The sequence below is a fragment of the Eschscholzia californica genome, unplaced genomic scaffold (assembly GCF_041429995.1).
Source record: "Eschscholzia californica isolate CP2 unplaced genomic scaffold, dmEscCali1.0.p SCAF_3, whole genome shotgun sequence".
NCBI classification, from domain to species: domain Eukaryota; kingdom Viridiplantae; phylum Streptophyta; class Magnoliopsida; order Ranunculales; family Papaveraceae; genus Eschscholzia; species Eschscholzia californica.
In genome coordinates, this window is record NW_028238420.1 from 15494719 (window position 1) to 15522615 (window position 27897).

At 37.6% G+C, this 27897-nt stretch overlaps 2 protein-coding genes and 2 long non-coding RNA genes across 4 annotated transcripts; 3 read left to right on the forward strand and 1 right to left on the reverse strand.

The window, feature by feature from the left end:
* Positions 1 to 9728: 9728 nt before the first annotated feature.
* LOC147548662 (uncharacterized) lies at positions 9729 to 10190 on the forward strand. The gene has a single exon (XM_086668096.1). The coding sequence runs from the start codon at positions 9729 to 9731 to the stop codon at positions 10188 to 10190; it is 462 nt and encodes a 153-aa protein (XP_086524222.1).
* Positions 10191 to 10235: 45 nt separating this feature from the next.
* On the forward strand, positions 10236 to 12208 carry LOC147548663 (uncharacterized). Its single transcript, XR_015238433.1, has 3 exons — positions 10236 to 10298; positions 10396 to 10473; positions 11791 to 12208. It is a non-coding gene; the product is annotated as an uncharacterized LOC147548663 (long non-coding RNA).
* A 177-nt stretch (positions 12209 to 12385) lies between these two features.
* Positions 12386 to 13540, reverse strand: LOC147548664 (uncharacterized). The gene is made up of 2 exons (XR_015238187.1): positions 13451 to 13540; positions 12386 to 12861 (listed from the first exon to the last, which is right to left on the reverse strand). It is a non-coding gene; the product is annotated as an uncharacterized LOC147548664 (long non-coding RNA).
* A 1109-nt stretch (positions 13541 to 14649) lies between these two features.
* On the forward strand, positions 14650 to 17694 carry LOC147548665 (protein SRG1-like). The gene is made up of 4 exons (XM_086670810.1): positions 14650 to 15130; positions 16054 to 16301; positions 16508 to 16832; positions 17196 to 17694. Exons 1-4 carry the CDS (start codon positions 14867 to 14869, stop codon positions 17451 to 17453), a joined length of 1095 nt encoding a protein of 364 aa, XP_086526936.1. The 5' UTR covers positions 14650 to 14866; the 3' UTR covers positions 17454 to 17694.
* The last annotated feature ends 10203 nt before the right edge of the window (positions 17695 to 27897 follow it).

Consider the following 27897-nt stretch of genomic DNA (forward strand, 5'->3'; position numbering starts at 1 on the left):
CTAACCATATACGTGCGTAAACTGTGTTTGTTTTCGTAAAGTCGATGTTTTCCGTTAAACTAATCGGTTTCTGGTAAACTACCTGGTTTCCTGTAAACTTGATAGTTCCTATTCATATTATTTCCCATTAGATTAGAACTTATCCACTTTGCACTGGACACGTAATGTTTGTTAAATTTTCTGGCAATTGACCATTGTTATGTTTGGTAAACTCATTGATTTCTAGTGTACTAACTGGTTTCCTATAAAATAGTAATTACCCTATTCATATATGTGCGTAGTCTTGTTTACAATAAACTCATTGGTTTCCAGTGCACTAACAGGTTTCTGGAAACCAGAAAGATTTTTTGTCATCTAGATTTTCTGGCAATTAACCATTGAGAAGTTTCATGCAGTTTCCCACAAGATTTTATTTCTCCCTCTTCAACAACTCATGCTGATGCATCTACTGCCCTCGTTAGGAGTGAATTTCTACGATCAGATAGTTGGTCGGAAGTTTTACATCCATTGGGCAGGAATTTCCCGGCGGTGCTCCTGCGTTTCGACAAGCTCTTAGTCGATATTCCATAAAACATGGATACAATTATAAATTCTTTAAGAATGATCTATCCCGGATAACTTGTGTATGCAAAACTCCTAGCTGTGGTTGGACCATTCATGCTGTTGCTCCTCTGAAGTCCCGTTCCATGTTTGTTCTCAAAGCTTTCAACCCTGTCCATACGTGTGATGATTTTGTATTGTCTTCTCGTAAGCCTAGGCTGTCAACAGAAGCTGTCAGCCAGTTAATAGCTGATGACATCCGAGAGAATCCTACAAAGAGTACGAAAGATATTATAACATCATTTAAAAAGGATTATGGTATAGCTCTTAGCTACTACTATTCATATAAAGATCGGAATGCTGCTATTTCTTTAACATATGGTGAAGAAGAGGATTCACATGCGAAGCTCCAGTGGTATGTGGATGCACTATCTCGATCTAACCCAAATAGTCATATTGATCTTCAAGTCGATCCAGTTTCTCTTCGTTTTGGTATTTGTAGAATCTATAGTGCCAAACGTATGTAGCTCTCAGCTTGCGGGTTAGGGTTGACGATGTCAGGGTTAGGTTGTTAGCTGTTTAGTCGCCCAACCTTGTCCTTGTTTTCCACTTTTCTTTATGGGCTATGCCGCTACAGTGTGGCATAACAAAATTATTATTAAAGATTTTTTGGGTAGGAAAAGTCATACGCTAATTCTTTTTTGGGTTATTTCTCAAATAGCTCCCAACTTTGTGACCAGCTTCCTGCCTAGCCCTCTACTTTATCAAAAATACCCAGATGTCCCCCTTTTTCAGTTACCGTTACAACTACGTTAACTAGTCATCGCCTTCTCTCCTCCATCTCATCACCTCTCTCTGCCACCTCATCGTCTTCCTGGTAAAGGTCGCCGGCCGGCAACCTTCAAACATTAAACATTTTTTTTTCTTCTCTCCTCTCTCTCTTTCTCTCTAAACAGATCTAGAGAGACAAAGATGAGGTCTGTTCACAGACCTTAAAGGTCTGCGAACAGACCTTCGATGGTCTGTACGCAGACCTCTCTCTAGATCTGTTTAGAGAGAAAGAGGGGGGTTTTTTTTAGAGAGAGAGAGGAGAAAAGAACAATTTTTTTTTTAAATGTTTGAAGGTGGCCGGCCGGCGACCTTTGCCAGGAAAGACGATGATGTGGCGATAAAATGAGGTGGTAGAGAGAGGTGATGAGATGGAGGAGAGAAGGTGATGACTAGTTAACAGAGTTATAACGGTAACTGCAAAAGAGGGCAACGAGTCCACCACTCTTGTCAACGGTGTTACTGGTTAGTTCGCTATCGTTAGTCCATGCCCGGTTTAGAAAATATAATAATTCCTTTTAGTTCGTTGTAGCTTGTTCTAAGCATGTTTAGTCCTTTAATTTACAAGATCCTCTAACATCAACTATTTTCTCCACCAAATAGAAAAGTAATGTTGCACTTACATGATTATTAGATGGAGATAACAAGCATAGCTGAAATTAATGAACAAAGCAGTAGACATAAATCCCCTCATGGACTTTTTTACACCGTAAGTGTTTTAAGACCATTAGCTCTGTCGTACCCTTAGAGCATCTCTAATGCAAGACTCAAGAAAAACCTAAAAATTCTACGTGTCAAGTGTGAAAAATGGATCTCTAAATGACCTCTTTCCTATTTGGCCATGTAGAGACACTCTATTGTAAAACCTTCTCCAATGCAACACTCAAGAGAAACTCTACAAACCTATATTTTAGTTTAAAATTAATTGATTTGCTTATGTGGCACTTAGAGAATCTCAAGAGGACATTCTAAATTTTGAGTGTCCTCTTAAGGATCTCTAAAATAAATCTTGACACATCACTTTAGAGATTCATGTTGAGTTTTGCATTGGAGATGGATTTTAAAGAAAAACTCAAAAAAATCCTATGTGGCACTCTAAGATTTAGAGTTTGAGTGTTGCATTAGAGATGCTCTTAGCCTAAAAAAGGTAAACACACCATTTCTAAACAAACTTAGTTTTCGCTCTGAAAGTACAAACACTCAGTATAACTCAGAGCATCTCCAATAGGGCACTCAATCTCTAACACTTAGAGTGGCACATAAGGCTTTTTGGAGTTTTTGTTAAAAACCCTTCTCCAATGGAACACTTTGTTAGACTCTCCAATATGAGGTGGACACATTTATTATAGAATATCTAGAGAGAGAAACTTTAAAATGAGAGTGTCTACTTGAGACTCTCTAAACGTTACTTTAAATTCCAACCAATAGAAAACTTTGCTTTTCAACAACTTTTTATCTATTGGTGTGAGAGTCAGTGGTGAGACTCCAATTGGAATCGGTTTGGTGAGAATCCAATTCCAAATTGGATTTTCAAAGTGGACCCAAAATTGAAAACTACTCTAAATTTGGAAACTGGTCAAAATTTGGAAACTGCTTAAAACTCAACATTGGAGTAAGTTTTCAATGCTATATATAGGGGGTTTGAGTATTGGTAAAGACACATCAACATAACACAACAACTATTCAACATAGAGTGAGAGAGAAAATATATTCATTGTTTTGAGCAGTATTTAATTTCTCGGTCGTCGAAGATCTAGTATAGAAGGTTAATTTCTATACGGTATCATCTTGGGACGAACTTGCGGGTTGTGTGAGTCGTCTTCATCTATCCTTCAATAAAGTTTTCTTGTTCGCCCGAGGACGTAGGCTTTTAAGCCGAACCTCGTTAATTCTGTTTGCATATTTAGTTTTTGGCTTAGCTTTTCGATTAATTTTCATAATCGGATCAATTTCTAGGATAGGTTGGATAGCTTTCGCAAACTTTTAGTACTAACAATTGGTATCAGAGCCTTGTTGAGATTGAACGAAGAGAAGATGGGATCGAGAAGTGGCACGGTCAAATCAGGGAAATATGAGATAGAGAAGTTCAATGGGAAAAACGATTTTTCTTATTGGCGAATGCAGATGAAGAATCTACTAATCTCGCAGAAATTACACAAGACGTCGACGGTAAAGAAACCCGGAGATATGTCAGATGAGGATTGGGAAGAGTTAAATCTCGAAGCACGGGCAACCATTATGTTGTGTCTTGAGAGGGACGTGGCGTTCCTAGTAGACGGAGAAACAACAGCAGCGAGTGTGTGGTTAAAGCGAGAAAGCAATTTCATGTCAAAAACTTTAACGAATCGGGTCTACTTAAAATCCAAATTATTCACGTGTAGAATGGAAGTGGGTTCTTCTATTCAGGAATATGTGAACAGGCTTGACAGGATTATCTCAGATTTGAAGGATATTGATGTTAAGGTTGAGGATAAGGACCAAGCCCTCATATTGTTACTTTCATTGCCTAAATCCTATGAGAACCTTGTTCAAACTTTGATGCTTGTTGGTGATAGTCTAAGCATGCAAGAGGCGAGATATGTGTCAGAAGACCCTGACGAATGTTTCTCGGTGACAGAAGTGTCTGAGGAGATCTCCGATAAGTGGATGCTTGATTCATGGGCGTCACACCACATGTGTCCAAATAGGAAGTGGTTTATTACATATTGGAGTATAGATGGTGGTACAGTTATAATGGGTAATGATAATATATGTAAAACTGTGGGACTCGGAACAATACGTATCAAGATGCACGATGGAGTGGTAAGAAAATTGACGGACGTAAGACACATACCCGATTTGCGAAAAATCTAATTTCCCTCGTTGTGTTAGAGCGGAACTGTTGTAAGATAATTATAGAGAATGGCTCCATAAAAGTCATTAAGGGTTCTTTGGTGGTGATGAGAGGTACTCGTTACGGTAATTTATACAAACTTTTGGGGACAACAATTACGAGAGATGTAGCAGTAGGAATCAGTGGAAGAGATCCAACGACTTGTACGAAGCTTTGGCATATACGCCTTGGGCATATGTCAGAAAAGGGTCTATCTTTGATGTGTGGAAAATGCTTGTTGAAGGACATGAAGAAGCCTTGCATGGAGTTTGTGAGCATTGTGTCTTCGGGAAGGCACACAAGGTGACGTTCTCTAAGAGCAAGCACAAGAGCAAAGAGGTATTAGACTACGTACATACCAATGTCGGGGACCGGCAAAGTTAGCTTCCAAGGGTGGTTCCAGGTATTTTGTTACATTCGTTGATAACATTCGAGATTTGTCTGGCTTTATTTTCTGAAGCATAAGAATGAGGTATTCAACACGTTCGTGGTGTGGAAAGCAATGGTTGAGAACAAAACTGGTCGAAAGCTGAAGACGTTAAGATCGGATAATGAGACCGAGTACACGGATGGGGCATTCAAGGAGTTTTGTAATCTGGAAGACATTTTGAGGCACTGGACAGTAGTAAACACACCTCAGCAGAATGGAGTCGCAGAGAGATTGAACCGTACACTACTTGAGAAGGCTAGATGTATACGCTCCAATTCGGGATTAGGCGTAGAATGGTAGGCAAAATCTGTTGCTACAGCTTGCTATCTTGTGAACAGGTCTCCTCATCTCTTTAGATGGCCGCATACCTTAGGAGGTGTGGTCAGGTGAACATGCAGATTACGGGAGACTTAGGGTTTTCGGTTGTACGACCTATTACCATGTCAAAGGTAATAAACTTGATTATAAAGCAAAGAAGGCAATTTTCTTAGGATATGCTACAGGAGTCAAGGGTTATCGGTTATGATGTATGGAAGACAAGAAGTTTATAATCAGCAGAGATGTGGTGTTTGATGAGTCATCTACTGTAGCTATGGCAAAAGCTACGGTGCCTAGTTGTGGTGATGTTGGGTCTACGAAAGCTCAAGTAGTGGAAGTAGAAGCCGAAGACCAACGGGTTTCTAAGAATCATGATCAGGTGGAGCATCAAGATAGTACTCAAGATGAGGAAATTGATGAACACAATCATGATGAGGTGCAAGGAGAAGGTACACAAGTTTTACAACAACAACAACAGGATGTTTCAGTACACACTAGGCCGAAACGATTATATAAGCCGGTACAGAGGTTAGGGTCAGACCAACCTCTTAGGCATTACGGGCAGACAAATGTGGTTGAGTATGCACTCTCGGTGGAAGACAACGAGCCGGTCACCTTCAAACAAGCTATTACCGCAGAGGAAAAAGAGAGTTGATTGATTGCTATGCAAGAAGAGATGAAGTCTCTTCACAAGAACAAGACATGGGAGGTTGTCCCATTGCCCGAAGGTAAGTCTGTTATTGGTTGTAAATGGGTGTACAAGAAGAAAGAGGATTCTCCCGAGATCAAGGGTACAAGGGATAAGGCAAGACTAGTGGCCAAGGGTTATGCACAGAAAGAAGGGGTCGACTACAATGAGATTTTCTCCCCAGTCGTGAAACATACTTCTATTTGGGTGCTATTGAGTATTGTTGCTCACAGTGATCTTGAGCTGGAACAACTCGATGTTAAAACCGCCTTTTTGCACGGTGATTTGGAAGAAGAAATTTATATGGCTCAACCTGAGGGATACAAGGTTGAGGGCGAAGAAAATCAAGTATGTCGTTTGAGGAAGTCTCTTTACGGATTGAAACAATCTCCTCGCCAATGGTACAAACTATTTGATTTTTTCATGCTAAAGTATGGTTTTCGCAGAAGTGACTATGATTGTTGTGTATACATTAAGAAGCTTCGCGAAGGTGACTTTATTTATCTCCTTTTGTATGTGGACGACATGCTTATTGCTTCTCGAAGCATGGTGGAGATAGATAAGTTGAAATCTCAACTCAGTCAAGAGTTTGAGATGAAAGACATGGGCATTGTAAAGAAGATACTGGGAATGGAGATTAAGAGAGAGCTGTCAAGTAAGAAACTGTACTTGAGTCAGAAAGGTTACATCGAACTAGTAGTTTCTCGGTTTGGGATGCAGAATGCGATGGCGGTGTCAACACCTTTGGCACCACACTTCAGGCTCTCGGGAAGACAATCTCCCACAACTACGGTGGAGAAGGATCATATGGATCGTGTACCGTATGCTAGTGTAGTTGGCAGTTTAATGTACGCTATGATGTGTACTCGTCCGGATATTTCACAGGCGGACAATGTGGTTAGTAGGTTTATGACAAACCTGGGGAAGACACATTGGGAAGCTGTGAAGTGGGTCTTGAGGTACTTGAAGGGTACTGTTGATACGGGTTTGTGCTTTGGTGGAGACACATGTCAGGTAAGTGGTTATGTTGACTCGGATTATGCTGGCGATCTAGATAGAAGACGATCTACTACTGGTTATGTATATAGTGTACATGGTGCTCCAGTTAGTTGGCGATGGATGTTACAATCTACAGTTGCGTTATCTACTATGGAGGCCGAGTATATGGCTATGGCCGAGGGTGTGAAAGAAGCATTGTGGTTATGGGGTCTTCTGGATGATCTAGGGATTAAGCAGGAGTACGTAGATGTATGGTGTGATAGTCAAAGTGCGATCCACTTGGCGAAGAATCAGGTTCATCATGCTCGTACTAAGCATATCGATGTCAGGTATCACTTTGTACGAGATGTCATAGAGGAAGGTGATGTTTCTCTCATGAAGATTCAGACAGATGAGAATCCCGCGGACATGTTGACTAAAGTGGTGACGTGTAGCAAGTTTCAGCATTCCTGAAATTGCTACAAACCGGCTCGTGTTAAGTTGCCCGAAAGGGCGTAATGGTGACAAGGTAATCTTTATGTGAAGGGTTGGTAGAACTACGGTAGGTTTGATCCTATAAAAGGGTACGTAGGCAGCCATGATCATATGGTGCAGCCGGATGAAGTTACGTACAAGAAGCAGATATATCTTACAAGGAGTAGAGCTGGTGTTCGTCCAAAATTTAAAGTATATCAAATTGTGTACGAGGTGGAGAATTGTGAGAGTCGGTGGTGAGACTCCAATTGGAAGTCGGTTTGGTGAGAATCCAATTCCAAATTGGATTTTCAAATTGGACTCAAAATTGGAAACTACTCAAAATTTGAAAACTGCTCAAAATTTAGAAACTGCTCAAAACTCAACATTGGAGTAAGTTTTCAATGCTATATATAGGGGGTTTGAGTATTGGTAAAGACACATCAACACAACACAACAACTATTCAACATAGAGTGAGAGCAAGTGAGAGAAATTTTATTCATTGTTTTGAGTGGTGTTTAATTTCTCGGTCGTGATGATCTCGAATAGAAGGTTAATTTCTATACGGTATCATCTTAGGACGAACTTGCGGGTTGTGTGAGTCGTTTTCATCTATCCTTCAATAAATTTTCTTGTTCGCCCGAGGACGTAGGCTTTTAAGCCGAACCTCGTTAATTTTGTTTGCATATGACTTAACTTTTCGATTAATTTTTATAATCCGATCAATTTCTAGGATAGGTTCGATAGCTTCCGCAAACTTTTAGTACTAACAATTGGATTGAAGAGGGACATGTGTACTAAGTATAGAGACTTTAGGGATCTCCATTGGAGACCAACAAAAATTAGAGTGTTTCTATATTGGCATTTAGGAGAGAATCTCTATTGACACTTAACAATTAGGATTTATAAAGTATTTGTTAGAGTGTCCCATTGGAGATGCTCTCACATTCTCAACCCCTAAAAGCCTCTTAATAATGTCATTAATAATTTACATACTGAATCACAATAGCTAGGTAATTGCTCTTTGACATAAGCATAATAAAGCTTGGTTTAAATTCAAGAACTAGACGAGAAAAATCCAATGACACATTTAGCTCCTTGTCTGAATGAGTATAGGCTCCTTAAAACAAGAAAAACGAACCCAGCTAAAGCGTTTGTTTACAACAAAACAAAGAGGAAACCTTGCGGTGCATGGATTGTCTATTTGCTTAATATCAACTACCAACTTGGAAGAGATATATCACAATCCTGTTTGTCAAAAGTAGTAACCGAAATGAATATATCTTTTCGAAAGTAGTAACCAAAATGAATATATCTAGCTTTACATTTATAAAATGTGGGTCATCACTGTGAAAGGTACATTTTTTCATGCTAAGGGTAATGTGTAGTTGAAATTAATTAGGAATATATGTGAAGTCATAAATTCTTTTGCTTATAAATCAAATTATTTTTTTTTTTGAAAATTGTCTACGATAGTCATTACAAAGGCGTTGATACATCAGTAAAATGCAGGGCCGTGCCTGAGAATCTGGGGGTCCAGTGCCAAATTTTAGTTGGGGCCCCGTGTATAGCCAAACTCTATAGTTTTTCTCTCCGTTTGATGATTGTCTTATGTAAAATTTCGATGAAAAACGACTATTTGCTTTATCTTGGGAGATTTGCTGTTTGGACCCCCTTTCATAAAATTGACTTGCTGTTTGGACTCCCTTTTTCCAGAGTTGCAATTTGGACTCCCTTTTTCAAAAAACTAGTTAAATATAACAGCACAACAAAAATTTTGAGATGAAAATACTATTTTACCCTAAGCGGATGAAAATACGATTTTACCCTCAACCTAACCTAACCCAACCTATTTTTTAACCCTAAAGTTAACTAAACCTGACTAGTCGACCCGCGAACTGACCCTAGCAGCAAAACCTATCGATCAAAAGAGAAAATCCAAATCCAAAACATTCTTAGTAGCATATTCGATCAAAACACAATAAATCTAATAAAATCCATCCCTATATGCACGGAAGGTGAAGATCAGATGATATGGAAACTGACAAAATCAGGAAAATTTACAGTAAAATCTATGTATAACTATCTTTGTACTATTATGAATTCCCCCATGAATGCTACTCCGAATTGGAAATTCATATGGAACCTCAATAATGTGCCCAGAGTCCAGATCTTTATATGGAAAATCTGTACCAACGCACTCCCAGTTCGGGAGAGAATAGGCAAGTACATTAACAACAACCTTATATGTCCCAATTGTAATGCAGTTGAAACATTAGATCATGCGCTTTTACATTGTCCTCTATCTAAGAATATTTGGTTTTATTTCAATATTATTTCAGAGAATATTGTGAATGTAAGAGACTGGATATTCTCTTGGGAACATACCCCTACATTTAAAGATGAATCTTATCAAAATCTACTTTCCACTATTTTATGGGTTATCTGGAAAACTAGATGTGACCATTGTTTCCAATACGAGATTTTTGACCTCTCCCATATCATTAACATGATCATTAAATTTCCCAAGAATATGACCCCAAATACCAAAAAATGCAAACCCATACAAATAAATTGGACCCCACCGGAAAAAACTTGGATGAAAATTAATGTAGATGCCTCTTTTACCAAGATAAATGAAAAGACAGGTGTGAGTTTAATTGTGCATGATGCGGAAGCTAAGTTCATTGCAGCTCAAACAGCCATATCCAGATGCAGGAATAGTGAGGAAGGGGAAGCCGTTGCTATACTTAATGGTCTCAAATGGGCAGCTGAACATGATTACAAAGACATTATCATTGAGAGCGACAACATTAATCTTATTACCCATCTTAAGAATCCTAAGAATGACATACAGTGGCAATCTCGAGTTCATCTAAAGGAAATTCGCGAATGGAAAAAACAGTTCAATAGAGTTAAATTTAATTACATCAACAGGGAAATGAATAGGCCAGCTGATAAACTAGCGAAACGTGCGAGGAAAAAGGATAAATCGGAAACTTGGAGCAGAATCCCTTTCTTTCTTTATGTTATGTACTGTAATAATACATTGGTTTATTAATTTATCTGAACACCTTAACAAAAAAAAAAAAAAAATCCAAACATCGTCTTCTTCCACTCTCTCTCTCTCTATACCTTACAGACATAATCGACTGGGAGGAAATGAATCGTGAGTTTTTCTTATCTCTCAATCGACATTCATCTTCTCCACTAAACTCTTATTCTTCTAATTCTTCTTTTTTAAATTGTTAGTTTTTCTCTTGCAGAATTCTATTGGAGTCCAAATTGTGAGTTTTTTTTACAGAAATCGATTGGGAGATGAGTATAACTTGTTCGAAGAAGATGTAAGTTATTTTTTCGCTTTCACTTTTCTACATATTATGAATTTCTTACAATTGTGGATTTCAAATATCTAGGGTTTCTGAAAATTGGGAATACTTTTGGAACTTTGCCTTTGTTTTCTCAAAGATTTCTTCTACCATGAGAGCCTCATTGGCTTCTGCCCTTTTTCTTTCTAAATCGACTTTGGTAGGAACCAGTATTACCCCTCAATGCCTCTGAGGTGAATTTGTTAAAGCCAATAGGCCATGCTGCTTCTGCTTTAGCTCCGTATACCAACCTCTTATATCAAGAAGTATATATCAAAGCACCTGATCGAGTATGATCAAACAAAGAAGATTATATATTCATAAATGCACTAGAAGCAGAGAGAGTGACCATCCAACCTTTATTTGTGAAAACTGAATGGCACTGAAGCACATTGAACAAGGCTCGGACAGTCGGACGAAGTATACATCTCACAGTCAGAGAGGACTTCTGTGTAGCTTCTTACAACCCTATACAAGAAAAAGAAATCGTGTGTACTTTTCTTAAGATCCGATTCTTTGGAGAATAAAATGTGAGTGTGGTATATGCGCCTGACTTGTTCCTAAGAAGCCTTAGGTTTATCTCACTTGTTCCGACTCTAATGGAACTTGCAGCCAGTTCAGGGGGCATGGCCTCCCTTGGCCTGGCTGTAGGTCCGTCCCTGGGCAAATGAGTATGTCAATAACGAATAGACGAACAGCGAAAACTAAATAGATATGAAAATAGAATTATATTGAGCTGAGTTTTATTAGAAAAATCTGTGAACTATACAAGCAAAAGATGCTTCACCTTCACTATATTCGAATTTCGGGTCAAGTACTCAAACCATTATTACTCTTTCACTCCTGCAATTTTCATCTATGTAATCTCACTATGTACAATTTCAATCACTTTTACACATTACTCATAACATCTTCATCATCTTTACTAGTCTACTCTTCTAAACTATTCTTTATGTTTGACTCCTCAAGCAATGTATTTACAGTACTTTCCACTTTTTCAAACTCTTTTCAAGTTCCAATTGAGAGATTTTAAAGTGATGGAGTTTGAAACTGAAAGTGTGGTTAAAGTGAGGGGCTTTGATGGTGTCACCAACTTGTATGATCTCGTCTTCGTACCTCATGGTAGAGATGAAGTAACAACAACTAATTTACCAACTTGTATGATTCGTCTTCGTACCTCAAATCAGTGTTCATTTTTTTTATTCATATATAAAGATTTCTTATGATTATTTGATTCTTCTGTTATATACAACCGACTAATCTACTTGTTCGACTATATTTTTTTTTATACAGCTTGTGAAATCTTTAGTCAAGAAGAAGGATAACTACATTGTAGTGAATTTGAAGTCGGAAAGTATGCATTTGGACAACGAGGATGAAGATGGCACTATCAAGAGCAAAATTTTCGACACCCGAGAGACCTTTCTGAAGTTTTGCGAAACAAACCATTATCAGTTTGACACACTTCGATGGGCAAAGCATTCCTCAATGATGTTGTTATACCATTTACATAAACCACTGCTGAATCACGCTGAGAAGTTGAGAAGGAATATGTTTACTTGTTTAGTCTGAGTAGTGGTATAGGTGGCAACCTAGTTGGGATGTATATTGCTGCTAGTAATGCACTGGGTCTTGTTTAGTTTGAGTAGTTATGCTCATTTGATTTGAAGCATTCAGTTCTGTACATACATTGATTTGTTATTATATAATCCAAAAACGACTTTCTTATAGTTTTCTTATAGATATTTTAGTTTAAGGATATATAACCTATATAACTCTCCAAAATCATGTCTATCTTCAACTTCAAGTCTTTCTTACTTTCTCTAGACTTCAAGCCAAAAATACTCATTTAGGAGTCCACAAATATTCAAAGATAAGTACTCAAATATTCTCAAAAAAGACGATTAAGACTTCATTAAGTACTTAAATATTCAAAGATAAGCACTTCTTAATTGTAATTACCAAGTCACTAGTATACAATATGAAAAAAAAAAATTGAATTTCTATTGATAGTTTAGTTTACATTGAAGAAAATGAAGATAAAAAACCAGACAAGGATCGCCGTTCTTCATGTGATCATTACTACATAAATAGCTCCAATACCCAAAGTCACAGCTAAGAACTCGTGATGTTGTGTGTTGAATGAAGCTATTCCTTGTGGTGCATTTATTCCTTGGAGAGTAAATGGTTTATTGATACATAAATGAAAACCCCATAAGCAATCCCTGTGGAGAGCAAATGGTTTGCAGCAAAATCTGTTTGTCCATAACGCCTTCCAAGCATCATCTTTTGTTTCTGCAACTCCAATAGCTATGCCTTCGAACACACAGAGTGGGAACACAAGGCAGCCAATCTGTTTTCGACCTATCGAAGCAATCAAGTGAACATAGTTTTAGCAATCTGTTTTCAACCTTCCGACACAGAAATAACTTCAATACACAATGGCTATTCCAATACACAATGGCTATTCCTTGTGGTGTATATAACCCTTTCTGTTTTCGACCTATCAAAGCAATCAAGTGAACATAGTTTTAGCTTTTACACCAACCAAACTCAATTTCCCAAAAATTAATTCGATGACAAGTCACAAACACATTAGAGGAGCTCACCCGAAGTTGTGATGGTGAGGTTGTACCAGAGCCGTTTTTCACAGTAATTATAAAAATTAATAGGTAAAAAAACCCTAATTTCTCTTACTATGATCAAAATCAATTCATAAACCCCAGAGACTTCATTATTCTAAGAGAAATCAAAACATTTAGTTAGAGAGAGAAATTTTTCACCAATTAACAGAAATCTCAACTCGGTTTGAGATAAATATGCGTTTATATATATATATATAGAGAGAGAGAGAGAGAGAGAGGGAGAGAGAGAGAGAGATTCTTCATTGATTTCATAGGGCAGATAGAAAAACGAAATTCAGAGAGAGAGATTGCATCAGACGGAAGATTACCTTATGATTCTTCACTGATCTACATTCTTTAGCCATCACTAACTCGTGAAGAACCTGGTGAAAATGGTGAAGAACCTTCACGATGGTGATTGAAATGTCCCAAATAGAGATGGGACTAGCACACTAACCCGTGTAAGGGTTGGCCCAACGGGTCCGACTTAAATCAAAATGGACCCTTGATCTCTGTACACGTGGCAGACATCGGCTTGCCGAGTTAAATAAACTAGGGGGTCCTAAGTGCAATATTAATTATACAAGGGTAATCTGGAAATTATTTAAAGTATAACTTCAAAGACGGAATATTCCCTTTTGATTCCGTCAAAAGGGAGTCCGAAATGCAACTCTGGAAAAAGGGAGTCCAAACAGCAAGTGAATTATATGAAAGGGGGTCCAAACAGCAAATCTCCCCTTTATCTTTAAGACCTTTCTTGATTGATAGGTCTTTAACATGATCTTTTTTTCAGCTAGCAAATCTCTCAAAAGAAAATTTAAGTATTTGTGAAAAGAAAATATCAAAATAAAACTTTAACTAAAATAAAAAAGAGAAAAAGATACTAATGTAAAAATAAACAGTTTGGTATTTTTTTTTTTGTTGAGAGAAAAGTTTGGTCCTTTGGTGTATACAAATACAAATTGGCAAGTAGAATCCTTATCAAATTGGGAGGAAGAGATTAGAATAATATTTTAAAACACTTTCAACGTGTATTAAAAGATGTAAACTTTGTGGGCCCGTCGGTTAGTCAAGTTTATCTCAGCTATTCCATTTTCTCTCTCTACTTTATCCCTGCCCCTGTTTCTCTTTCTAACTTATCCGTGCATATCTGCCTAAGAAACGAAATGGATTGGTAACAAAACTATTTTGTAGGCCCCATCGATTGGGGGCCAGTGCGGGCGCCCTGCCCGCACTGGACTTTGCACGGGCCTGGTAAGATGTGATAAATACGATAACCATCAAATTTAAATCTTGAACGAATGGGGTCTAAAGTCTAACTAAACTAATGGCTTAAAGTCTATCTAACTACATGATTTATACCATTAAATCTTTAATAATTCAAGTTTAATAAACCTGAATTTCATCTCTTTGGAATCCAACCTGGGACATTTAGAGGTTAGAAGTACATACACTAAACTGAACAATCAGTTGTTGACACGTAAGTATACTGATTTCATTTGTCTTACTTGAGGCAGGCCAGACTTTCAATGTAAATGATAGCAAAACCTAATTAATAGTTTTTTTTTATTTTTTTATTATGACATTAGTTAGAGTCACTATAATCTAAAAGTCTATAAAGATAGTAAAAGCTAAGTTGGTATCAAGCTTCTTCTTCAAATCAAATCACAAGTCATAGCTCATTTAAGAGAAAAGAAGCTCAAGAAAGGAAGTTTCATCTTCTTAAGGTTTCTTCTGCAAAATCAATGGAGATAACACAAAAAGAAATAAAGTTGGGAAAGTCTTTGTTAGTACCAAGCGTTCAAGAAATGGTGAAACAACCCATAGCAGAGATCCCACCTCGATATTTACAACCAGATCAAAACACTCCTATCACTAGTAGTGATGTTTCTTTGCCTCAACTCTCTGTTCCTATCATAGATTTACAAACTTTGCTAACTCCAGGATCAGTTGGAGACTTGGAACTGGATAGGTTGGATTCTGCTTGCAAAGAATGGGGGTTCTTCCAGGTAATTATACCATACTACTTTTATATTCTGTAAACTTTGATCTATAATTAATACGATGTTTACAGATTAAAAAAAAACTGATTGATCAGTTGGATGTGCTAACTTCTTTCTCCTAAAATACTACCTGGTACAAAAAAGAGTTAACTTTTCTATCTCTCCTCCTTCTTCACAGATGACTATGAAGAATAGAGATTTATTTATTTATTCAATTATTAATCTCATTCTTTCTTCATCAAAGCTCCTTTTGCTCCACTAATCTTTTCTTTTTATGTTTTTTATTTTATTTCTAATGTTTTAGGGTTTCTTTTTTCGACCCTTTTTTTTTTTTGTTGACAGCTTTTCGACCCTGATGTATTGAAAAAAAATTTGGACCGACCGTGGCCCGACGGCTGATGCAGTCGGTCCAGATTTTACAAGCATCTCTTCATGATATGATTCCCCCATATATTTAAGTTATACATCATTTTTGTCTTTTAAATATTCTAATAAACACACTATAATCACCCGAATATGACAGGGTCCGTTATTGTTTTATATATTTATCTGACCTTTCTCAAACTTTTTATATATCTATCGAGTTGTGTGTTTAAAATTTTTTAATTTTGGTTTTCTAATAATGCATATATGTTTCTACTTTATATAACACGTTTTACTCTCACGGAATAATTTAATAAGTGGTTCGATTAAATGGAGGTGGTATATATTCCATGTGGGAAAAGTAATGGAATCCCAAAGTATGCAATATTCGACGGTAAATCCAGAGGGCAGATCTATACTAGAGTAGGCTATAAGTCTATTACGATAACCATACCTGACTTTGTTTTAGGTTTTAGCCCCCTCGATATAAATTCTGAATTCACGGCCGGTAAATCCACTCTACTAATAAATACATTTTAATGTAAAATTACAAAATTGTTGTGCAGTTGATAAACCATGGAGTTAGTTCTTCACTGGTCGAGAAAGTACAATTAGAGACTCAAGATTTTTTCAGGCTTCCAATGATAGAAAAAAAGAAATATTGGCAGACTGAAGAGGAAGTTGAAGGATTTGGGCAGGCTTTTGTGGTATCTGAAGAGCAGAAGCTTGATTGGGCAGACATATTTTTCTTGACTACTCTTCCTATCCATGGAAGGAAACCTCATTTATTTCCAAAGCTCCCTCTTCCTTTTAGGTACACTTATTCCTTATCCCCCATCTCTCTCACAATGTTAGTCCGAAAAGGAAAAAAATTGTATTCCTAACTATATAGTCCAATCATAGACGGTTTGATTTAAATTGTGGGTTAATAAGGCCAAGGCGATTTTCTTCAGTTTAGTCGAGGACTATATTTATTGTTGAAAACAATTTTTCTAAAGAAGTTTCTCTACCATTTGGCAGGGACACATTAGAAAGCTATTCATTGGAATTGAAAAGTCTAGGTATGACTCTAATAAAAGTAATGGCAAAAGCTTTACAAATTGAAACAAAGGTGATAGAAGAGTTATTTGAAGATGGGTTGCAGAGTATGAGAATGAATTATTATCCACCTTGTCCACAGCCTGACCTGGTCATTGGCCTCAAACCACACTCTGATTCAGTTGCTTTGACTATTCTCCTTCAACTTAACGAAGTTGAAGGACTACAAGTTATTAAAGATGGAAAATGGGTTCCTATTAAACCTCTGTCAAATGCATTCATTGTCAACATTGGAGATATGCTTGAGGTATGGATAAAAGAAACACTTTTTGGAATAACTTCTTGTAGAGTAAAAAGGTCGTTTTACATTGAATTAAAACATGAAGATCCAAAAGGTCAAGGGTTCGATCCTTTCGTATTATTAGATTTAAGATAGGAAGAAAATAGAATTATTCAATCAATACTGAGGGTGCACCTGAGGGTGCACAGAGATCCACACCTCTCTACCCAAAATATCGCTGTAATATGAAATAAAACAAGTCTTACCACGAACTATAGATTTTAGAGAAAACAAGTATTTTGTGGTATATATTTAACAATTAACATATCTAATCATGGTTTGGAATTGACACTAAGCTTCTCTATCAATTTTTCTTTTTTGTGTATGCAGATTTTGACCAATGGAATTTACCGTAGTGTCCATCATCGGGCAATAGTGAACTCAACAAAAGAAAGACTATCAATTGCTACATTCCTCAACCCCAACCTAGAAGGAGAAATAAGTCCTATCGGGAGCCTAATTACTCCAAGCACCCCTGCATTGTTCAAAACAGTTGGAGTTAAGCAATACCTTCAAGACTTGTTTACTCGAGAGCTTGATGGAAAATCATACCTTGATTGCATGAAGATAGATGGAAACACTACTTAAGATTTATTATTAGGTATTACTTAACTAAGGTATTTTATGCTTGGTAGCCACGGTATTCTAATTTATGTCATGTGTTATCTGTCTACCTGTCTGTATGTTCTCATGCATATATATGTGTCTTTGTAGTTATGTATTCACATGTGTATATGTTACACACATATATGTATACGCATGTGTGCACGTATCCGTGTATATATGTATGTATCTACATAAGTAAGTAACAACGTAAATTTGTTTCGGATGTTCTGTATCTTTCTATCATGTGTAATTTTATCTCTATTGTTATATGGTGACGTCTCCGTAAGGGTGGGAATCAGTCCCGTCGATCTACCTGCAAGCCCTATTTTCCTCCTCCAGGCACTGGAATACTCTTTTGGTTTGATTAAAATGAACAATTTCGTTGACTACTATCAACCTCTGTCCGACTAACCGCACTCCCCTATCAGGTATCGGTCAAGTCGCACTCCAGATTGACCGTATCGTTTACAATAATTTAATAGTTAACTTGTAGTTTAAAGAACTTTAACTTAATGAAACAAGATTGAAGGAGGTTATTACAAAATTCACATTCATGATTCACCTTGCTCATCTGCCAATTACAACCATCAAGTATTTCTTTTTCACAAACTAAGTGAAAGATTTCTCCAAAAAGATGACCTTTATGCCGAGCTAAATAATGGTCAGTTTTGATCTAGCCAAAAACTAAACACAATGACCAAGAAATGAAATGGGTAAGCCCATACCCAAGTCACCAGGGAGGCGAATCCGAAAGAGCTCGGTCACCAAAGCCCAGAACTGGGAGGTCGACAGGAGTTTCTTAAGCACCTTAAGTCATGTTGTCACTAAAAAACAAACTAGGTCAAGTACCCTAGTTAAGGCTCTGCTGTGGGGTCTTGGAACAATAAGGGAGGTTTGCGGAAATCAACTCGACGCCTTAAGCCTCTCTTGCCAAATGACATGGAAGGTGAATCAAGTCACAGTTCTACTCTATGAGTTGGTTAACTATCGCCAAAAGGGTTACATCTTTCAATACAAATTTATTTACGCATTCTTAGAGAATGAGAAATATTTTTATCGAACATTGAAATTATTTTCTATTGAATATTTAAAGATTACAACTGAACTTGTATCTGAAAAATACTACACGGGATTCAAATTGCAAATAGAGTGGTAAAATTGAGAATATCATTTTACTATATGAATATACGGTCTAATTAAATTTCAAAAAGTTCTTCATCGTAGAGGGTGACCAATTTTTGTGAAAAAAATTAAGGAGGACAAGTTATCACGATCTTTGTTGCACTTGTATTACAACATTTTCTAGTCAAGTGATGATAATAATTTCTTTTGCGTCTCTAGACGGTGATGAGTTGTAAGTTCGTGAAAAATCATATTTCATATTACACCTAAAATCGTAATATATCCGCATTCCAGCTCTATCTCGGAGATCAGCTCTGCCTCAAAGCCCTGCTTCACATACCAACCCTATCTCAGTAATCAACTCCGCTAACGGGTCCAAAATTCCGCGCCGAGACCTAAGCGGGTTGGCGGGTCGTAGACCTGGTTAGATATCAACTCATATTCAAGACACTTTCAACAGTACCATTTTGTGATAATGAGCGTTGTGCCTTCTTTGAGGCGAGTTCATTACATCTTATAAGCTTGTTTGACCGACTGCATCGAGCAGCTGAGATGAGGCGGTTGAGATCCATTGCCTTAGGTTTCAAACTACTATTTCGTAGTGGTGTGATATTAGGATTTCTCTTGTGGATTATCTCATATATTTGACATAGGCAAGCAAGTTCCCTTATTCAGGGACACTCGGTATTTAGGATAGATAGAGTTTCTGATCGCGATTATCTTGTGGGAAAAATTTCCTCCCGCAAGGACTCTTTTAACTCAAGTTATTAAATACCTTAGATCCTTACCATCTGGGATCTTTGATAGGATTTAAAATTTAGTTGGTAAAGCATTAGACAAAATTCTACCCCCATATTCCGAGATTGAGGTATTGGCTCCACTTACACGAACCCTTTGTCTTCTAAGAAATCTCAAGACAGACCTGATTGTATTTAAGCAAATCAAGGTTTAGGAGCCTAGGAGAATCATACCAATCCCCTCAGTTCCGGGTTTGAGTAGTCGACCTCTTTCGGATTCAACCTCCTTGTTGACTTGACACAGGTTGACCCATTGGGCTTTTGGTATTTCTTGACTTATTGACTTCAGTCAACTGATGACCATTTTTTTGATCATCAACCATAATTCATACGTTCATGTAAAAAGAATTTTTTTTATAATGATATTGTGTCAAAGAAAGTATGATATAAGATGTCAATATTATTTATAAATTCAATTCCTTTTTTCTTTGTCAAGGTTTTGTCCCACCGAGTTTTGCATTTTAAAAGTTTTAATGAGACAACTATGCATACTTCAGATTTTAATTTTCAAAAAGTTGTACCATTCTTTCTTCTTTCAGGTTTTGTCCTGCTGGATTTTTTAGACAAAACTTTGGAAACAATTATCTTAAATAATAGTTATCAAAATCTGATTTATAACACCTATTATGTGCGAGATGTAGATTGTGTACAGAATTTATAATGGATCATATTGAAATGTGATTAGTACATTAATTTCAGAAGATGTTATAATTTTCTTATCAATGCACATGATATACACATAAAGATCAGCCGGGATGACTTCAACTCAAGTCCCTGAAGGACTTAACTAGCTTAAATCTAAAGCCTACATAAATTTTAAAGCATTACATGTATGCAACTTAAATATCAAATGCTTCAGATTATATTTTTGTGTATATATACACACAAGGGACACGATTATAAGAGGTTCAACAATACCGTCATCCATCTCAACAAAACCATCATACCATCGTCGCTTTCAAAAAAATAAACAATACCATCATCCTTTACAAACGGGACTGAGTTTATGAAAACACAATTTATTGCATTCTCATACTATTTTATTTTTCATTTGTTAAGATTTTTTTGTCATGGTATTTTCCTAACAAGGTTATAATGGTTCAAATTATGTGTTCCTTCAAAGATTTTAAGATAAAAAACTTTATATAATTTTTTCTTAACTATGGTTTTGTTTCATTGGGTTTTATTAGTAAGGTTTTAATGAGGCAATTTCTTACTTGGTGGACATCTAGGAGATTGGTGTAAATAACCACTACAGTGTTGAACTCCCAAAACTTTAAAATCTCTACCATTACTTTGTATTTAAACACCATTACTTTTGTAACTATGTGTGAAGACTAAATAAAAAGTCTAGTTAATAAACAAGATGTACTGATGGCGACCATCAACGTGGCCTCACGGCCAAGCCATTGGGCCTCACGGTTGAGTCCATTAAGGTTAGGTTTGAGTATTTCCTACTAAGTCTAGGTTTAGAAGTTTCTATGTTTGATTATCTTTGATACTTAGGAATCCTAGTTCAAGTCTATCTAGAAGTGTCTAAGTTCCTATAAAAGAAAGTCAGGTTTATCTTTGTTATTCAGATCTGAGAATATTATCAACCGAGTTTATTATTAATCAAGTTTATAGTTTTATTCGTTATTTTATAAGTTTATTTAGTTATTTTATCATTGTTTTTAATGGTGGATTCCATTACTTTTACGCTTCTGCAACAATCTACATCAGCTGGTATTCAGAGCTTGAAGAATCTGGGAACAAATGAATTTTTTTATGGATACGTCTCTTCTTGAATGTTGGAAAATTTTTCCACGTTTATGTTGGGATCTTATTAGAGATGCACGTCTTTATGTTGATCGAGAAGACGAGAGGAGAATTAATAAAGTTTCTAAAGTTCCACTTTTCAACAATCAATTTCACATAGATTTTTGGATTCAACACATGGAAGATTTGTTTAAAAATCAAGATGTTCATGCGAAAGATAAGGTTTCTCATTGAACAACACTTGTCTGATAGAGTCTATGAAAAGTTCAACGAGATGCAATGGATACTCGTTGATCAAGGAACAAAATTCGTTTATGATTGGACTCAATTGAAAAATATTTTCAGGTATTTTTTTCTTCCTACGAATGACTATTTATCTTATGTTGACGCAAGAATTGAATCGTGAAAACCTTCTTCCAAAATTCTTTCGACCACCGTGATCGATATTGTTCAAGAAGAGGTTCTTGAAAAAAAAATACTAGGTTTTCAATGACGATGGAAGAAAAGTTTTATAAGACGAATAAAGAAGAAGAAATTCAATTGAATAACACAAGCCCGATTAACTTGTTTGATCCTTATATAATCCTAGAGAAGAATTAGTTGTTTCGAAACATAAAAGTCTTCCGCCTTAATCTGTGTCATCATTGATTCCATCTCTTAAAATTCAATTAAACCCTAGTTTTTGGAAAGATTGTGCTGGTTATGCTAGTCAAACTCTCAAAGATAATCTCTTGTTTATTATTTTTTACCCGGCGAACCACGACCATCTTCCACGGCTCTTATATCTTTAAACCATAAAGAAGTAATAGAAGAAGATGATTCCATTGATATTAAAGAAGAAGCTCAAGATGAACGTGACATTATAAATTTAAATCCTGATTACAACAAGGCTGAAGGAGGTCCTGGTCAAACTATTAAGCGTTATATAACCGATAAGACTTACATGAAGAACTACAATTTCGATCGTCCAATCTTATGGAAAGTCAGGTTAGTTCCGGTTCCACCCACAGTTACTATTGTGACAATTAACCCAACCTAGAACAAGCTGCAACGAGACTAGTTACTAAGTGACATTATATCACCGATTAGATTGTTCAAAACCACTGCCTTGGCGTCAACATTTTGGCAGTTAAATCTACCCAACAAGTGGAAAAACAATTCAAGCTCGGTTCTCCATGTTATTTATTGGAGGAGTTGACAAACTCCTTGAACTAATGGAATTTATTGTCCATGAGTTGGGGTTCACAGGAAACAACACAATAGAGATGAGTTGGGTTCACTCTCATGTTTCCTTTTATGCACCTAGAAGTCCATCACCAATGCTATTAGATAGAGATCTAGTAACAATAAGTTCCCTTCATGTCAATGATAAATGGTTTTCTTGATACTTTGTTTGGATACCAGGAATTCAGATTTTTAATCTTCTTGCTGAAATGTCTTGTTCGACTATTCCTGCTGCAGTGTCATCATACTCTAGAACAAAAAAGAGAGACAACAAACGGTTGAGAATATAATTGCTACTGGTTTTGATGGTGATGGTAATCTATTTCCATTGGCGTTTTGGGTAGTTGATGAAGAAAACAATGATATTTGGATGTGGTCGTTATCGGAACTTCATATAGTTATTCTTGGACCTGGTAATAAACCCATGATTGTCCTCAACTATAAAGGAGAAACGAAGCAATTCGCACGTAAGAAGATTTCGTCAATGGTTAAGACGCGTGAAATAGTAGATGCCTTTCTTGGTACATCAATGAAGAATGTGGTTGATAAGAAAGCATCAAGTGTTGGCGAAAAGTAGGTTTTGATCTTTGTGAAGGATATAAGCCTAAAGTCTGAAGGAATGGTATCCTTCCGAAGGAGTGTCCTTCGACCAAGGATGCAATGCGTACAATTTGGCTAATAGGATCTTAATGACCTTACTCGGAAGATCATTAGTCCGGTCCAATTAGGGGTCGTAATGCTTAGCTAGAAGCCAACTACGATCGTCGAATCAAGAGTTGATTCGCGGCTAACATAGACCGGATCCTACAAGGGTTACACAACAGAGTAGTGATTTGAACGGAGAGAATTGACTAGATGGATAATGGCAAATAAGTGGATTGGATCCATTATTGGTAAGTCCTGAAAGGTTCGGAGAAGTCCGAAGAGACAAACATGTCCGGGCCCAAAAGGGAGGCCCGGAAAGGCTTTAGGTAGGCCGGCCAAGTGATGGCCGACCTAGGCAATAGGGCCGGCCATGTGATGGCCGGCTAGGCCCTAAGTGGGCCGGCCAAGGAAGCCCATAAAGGGCTATGTTGGCCGGCCACCTTAAGTGACCCAAAGGAGGGTATTTTGGGTGTTGCCTAATAATTAGGTTTATGGAATCCTAGTTTGAGTCTAATGCCTCTTCTAGGGATTTCTATATATACCTAATTATACAACCTAAAGAGAGAGCAATTCTGAGCCAAGTTTGTGAGATCTTTTCTGAGTGTCTGAAAGAGTTTCAGAATATACATCTCAGAGATAGAGAGAGAAAAAGAGTTTTCTCAAGTATCTAGTCAAGAAGAAGGAGTTCTTCATCTCAACCTTCAAGAAGGTCCTAGCTGACTGAAAGGAGGGAGTTCAAGTCATTACTCGGTGTCTCAAGTAGAGGAGCTACACTTGGAGCTCTTATCTTCCGAATACTGGTCGGGATTTAGTTCGTGGGAAAGCGATTAAGAGGTAATCATCTTTCCAATCTAGTTCATTGGTATGTTCATGTATAGATCCTGGAAACTAGTGTTAAACATATAGATGTTTGAGATTCCGCTACCAACACTAGAGAATTAGGTGTATGAGATACCCTAGTACAATCCCCTTCAGTGACATCACGAGCCGTTTGCATGAACTATCTTTGACTAGACGAATTAGATTCATACTTGAACAACTAGATACTAGTGTTTATGATGTTTGAATAGAGATTCAAGCATAGTTTGATGAGATCAAATTAGGGTTTTTTGAATGAGATTCATGACCTAGAAACATTAAAAATATAGTTTTATGAAAAGAGTTTTCATAAACAAGCTTTAGGGTATAAGAATTTTGATAAAAATCATCAAAACCATGAAGATTGGTTGATGAATTTACCAAAAACAGTACCTAACAGCAGCTAGAACAAAGAAAAACAAAAAGAAAATCAGTTGGAACGGTTGGATTTCCAAAGAGTTTGGAATCCCTGCTGGCCGGACCGGACAGGACGCGTCCGGGCCGGACCAGCACGTCTCGGACAGACAGACAGGGACACGGACTGGAAATCCCAGTCCGTGAAGGACCGGGAATCCTAGTCCGAGCCGGACTAGGAGTCCGAGACTCTCGGGTCTTAGACGTCCCAGAGCGTCTAGGACGCGTCTGGGATATCCCAGTCCGACACGGACTAGGAGTCCGAGACTCTCGGGTCTCGGACGTCCCAGCGCGTGGAAGACGCGTCTGGGATATCCCAGTCCGAAACAGAATAGGATTCCGAGATAGGAGCGTCTCGGACATCCCTGACGCGGCTTGGACGCGCTCGAGGGAACCTATTAAAGTCTCGGTCTAGGACCGAGACACTGGACGGGTGTCCGGACGCATTCAGGATGCATCTGGAGCGACCAGACGCATCTTAGATGAATAATTGAGTCCATATGAATATGGATATTATTTTAGAAGGAGTTCTAAAATTTGTCAATTATTCTAATGTCTAAAGCGTGTTAGACATAAGTTCTTCGAAAAGAAGAACGGGGTTTTCGCACAAATCATCGAAACACAATGAGATTGTTGCTCTCGATGGTGTCTTCATTGAAAGGAAGGTCCTTCAAAGAAGACAAGTGGGAGGAAAAATCGAATAGGATTCGATAAAGAGCAACAAAAAGAAGTAAGGAGTTACTTACCTTAAAACAAAAGGAAGTAAGGAGTTACTTGCCTTAAAACGAAAGAGAGTAAGAGTTACTCGGCTTACGTGACGAGGGATGTCGCCTTGAATGGTTCAAGGGACAATCGCCTAGAAACTTCTTAAGGAGTTAAGAAGGTTGCTCAAAAACCCCAATGAGTCTTGAGAAGATTCAAAAGAACTATAGCAGAAACCACTCTGAAATTGGATCGGAAATCCAAAGAGATAAGAGTAAGAATGGTTAAATCTTGTGTGACAAGAAGGTAAATGGGAGTGAAACAAGCGAGTTTCATGTCCTATATGTAGGAGACATACACGAGAGGACAGAAGACGAGGGTAAATTAACCATGGGCATCAAAGTCTATGGAGATAGACAAGAGGATGATAAAGACTCGTTCAAAAGGAGTTTTGAAGAGGTCTGAATAAGAAGATCTCTTGGAGAGAAATTCTACCCAGCTCCCGTGATAAACATGGGAGAGACACTTATGTTTAAAAACATAAGAACGATCATGAGATGATTGTTGTTTACCCGAACATCTGAGAAGTACTTGGAGTACAAAAGATGTCGTCACCCATACAAGTCAGAAGATTGAAGAAAGTCATAAAAGTAATCTTCCGAAAATAAAGATAGGAATCTTTTAGGAAGGGCTAACAGATGGAAAAGAGTTTTTCATGCTGGGAGTCGTTGCTTAACTCTACTAGATAAGAAAGTAAAATTAGAACTTGGGAAGTACTAATTTCAGTGGGAGAAAACTGATATTATCGTAACAGCTTACGAAGAGTTCGAAAGCAAGATAATAACAAAGCGAAGTGAAAAGGAAACTAAACTATCACCTTAGAACGATCATGAGATGCTCGAATCTAAGGAATTAGGATCAAGGAAAGAGTATCCTAAGATGACTTGTAAAATTGAGAACGTGAAAGAGTTCTTTACAGACTCTTGTTATCCGAAATAAACTGGGTTTATTTCGTCATCTAAATTGTGGTTTAGAATTTAGACGACAGTCCAAAAGGATGGAGTGTTCCAGGTAGGTTTATTAGATACGTGATCTAATAAAAGAAACCCTACTAAGTGAACATGGAAGCACACACCATCTTACTGTCCCTAGTCCAGGTCATTAGTTGGACAATAATGACTTAAGAAGACTAGCATGAGTGATTGACAAGATAGCGCTGTTTCTTGGGCTATGGGAATAGGAGTATTTAAAGGTCAACTTCATGGGTATATAGTTGATACACTGGAAACCCGCCAAATGAGAGTACTTCAAGAGTTGAAGTTATAAGATGTCATAACTCTCATTTAAGCAAATTGGAGAGATTCCTCAAAACATGAGTACTCACTCAGTTTATAGAAGGAATGTCGAACTTTGGTACTGTCAAACGCCATCCGTAAAAAGTGGTTATAAAAGCGGGATACTGGGGGAGACAGGATAGACATGAAGCTGGGTGGGAGTACAAGAATGGATTATGTTTTCCTGAGTAAAATCAGGATAAAGTATCTCCGGGCCACTTGATGAGAAACAACTGAAAAATGCATGGCCGTGCTCAAACGGATTAAGAGTTAATCGTTTGGATTGGAAGTTGTCCTAGGGATCAAGAGAGTCTGATGAATATGACATATCAGATGAGATGCGAAAAAACATGGGAATCGAGCATTGCACTTGTTCTAAGTACAAGTGGGAGACTGAAGGATATAATGCCTAAAGTCTGAAGGAATGGTATCCTTCCGAAGGAATGTCCTTCGACCAAGGATGCAATGCGTACAATTTGGCTAATAGGATCTTAATGACCTTACTCGGAAGATCATTAGTCCGGTCCAATTAGGGGTCGTAATGCTTAGCTAGAAGTCAACTACGATCGTCGAATCAAGAGTTGATTCGCGGCTAACATAGACCGGATCCTACAAGGGTTACACAACAGAGTAGTGATTTGAACGGAGAGAATTGACTAGATGGATAATGGCAAATAAGTGGATTGGATCCATTATTGGTAAGTCCTGAAAGGTTCGGAGAAGTCCGAAGAGACAAACATGTCCGGGCCCAAAAGGGAGGCCCGGAAAGGCTTTAGGTAGGCCGGCCAAGTGATGGCCGACCTAGGCAATAGGGCCGGCCATGTGATGGCCGGCTAGGCCCTAAGTGGGCCGGCCAAGGAAGCCCATAAAAGGCTATGTTGGCCGGCCACCTTAAGTGACCCAAAGGAGGGTATTTTGGGTGTTGCCTAATAATTAGGTTTATGGAATCCTAGTTTGAGTCTAATGCCTCTTCTAGGGATTTCTATATATACCTAATTATACAACCTAAAGAGAGAGCAATTCTGAGCCAAGTTTGTGAGATCTTTTCTGAGTGTCTGAAAGAGTTTCAGAATATACATCTCAGAGAGAGAGAGAGAGAAAAGGAGTTTTCTCAAGTATCTAGTCAAGAAGAAGGAGTTCTTCATCTCAACCTTCAAGAAGGTCCTAGCTGACTGAAAGGAGGGAGTTCAAGTCATTACTCGGTGTCTCAAGTAGAGGAGCTACACTTGGAGCTCTTATCTTCCGAATACTGGTCGGGATTTAGTTCGTGGGAAAGCGATTAAGAGGTTATCATCTTTCCAATCTAGTTCATTGGTATGTTCATGTATAGATCCTGGAAACTAGTGTTAAACATATAGATGTTTGAGATTCCGCTACCAACACTAGAGAATTAGGTGTATGAGATACCCTAGTACAATCCCCTTCACTTTGATCTTGGTGGTGCTTTTGATGTCTTTCTTCTCACCATTGTAGAAGGTATTTTCGAAGTGAAAGCAACTGCTGGAAATAACCATCTTAGAGGACAAGATTTTGATAACATGATTGAATCTTTTTATGCAAGAGTTTAAGAAG

Excerpts from the sequence above, each read along its gene's own strand:
- LOC147548662 (XM_086668096.1), top strand. The coding sequence starts at position 9,729 with ATGAAAATTAATGTAGATGCCTCTTTTACCAAGATAAATGAAAAGACA.
- LOC147548665 (XM_086670810.1), top strand. The coding sequence starts at position 14,867 with ATGGAGATAACACAAAAAGAAATAAAGTTGGGAAAGTCTTTGTTAGTA. Across the intron at positions 16,302-16,507 it reads AAGCTCCCTCTTCCTTTTAG|GGACACATTAGAAAGCTATT; the intron begins GTACACTTATTC and ends ACCATTTGGCAG. Across the intron at positions 16,833-17,195 it reads ACATTGGAGATATGCTTGAG|ATTTTGACCAATGGAATTTA; the intron begins GTATGGATAAAA and ends TTGTGTATGCAG.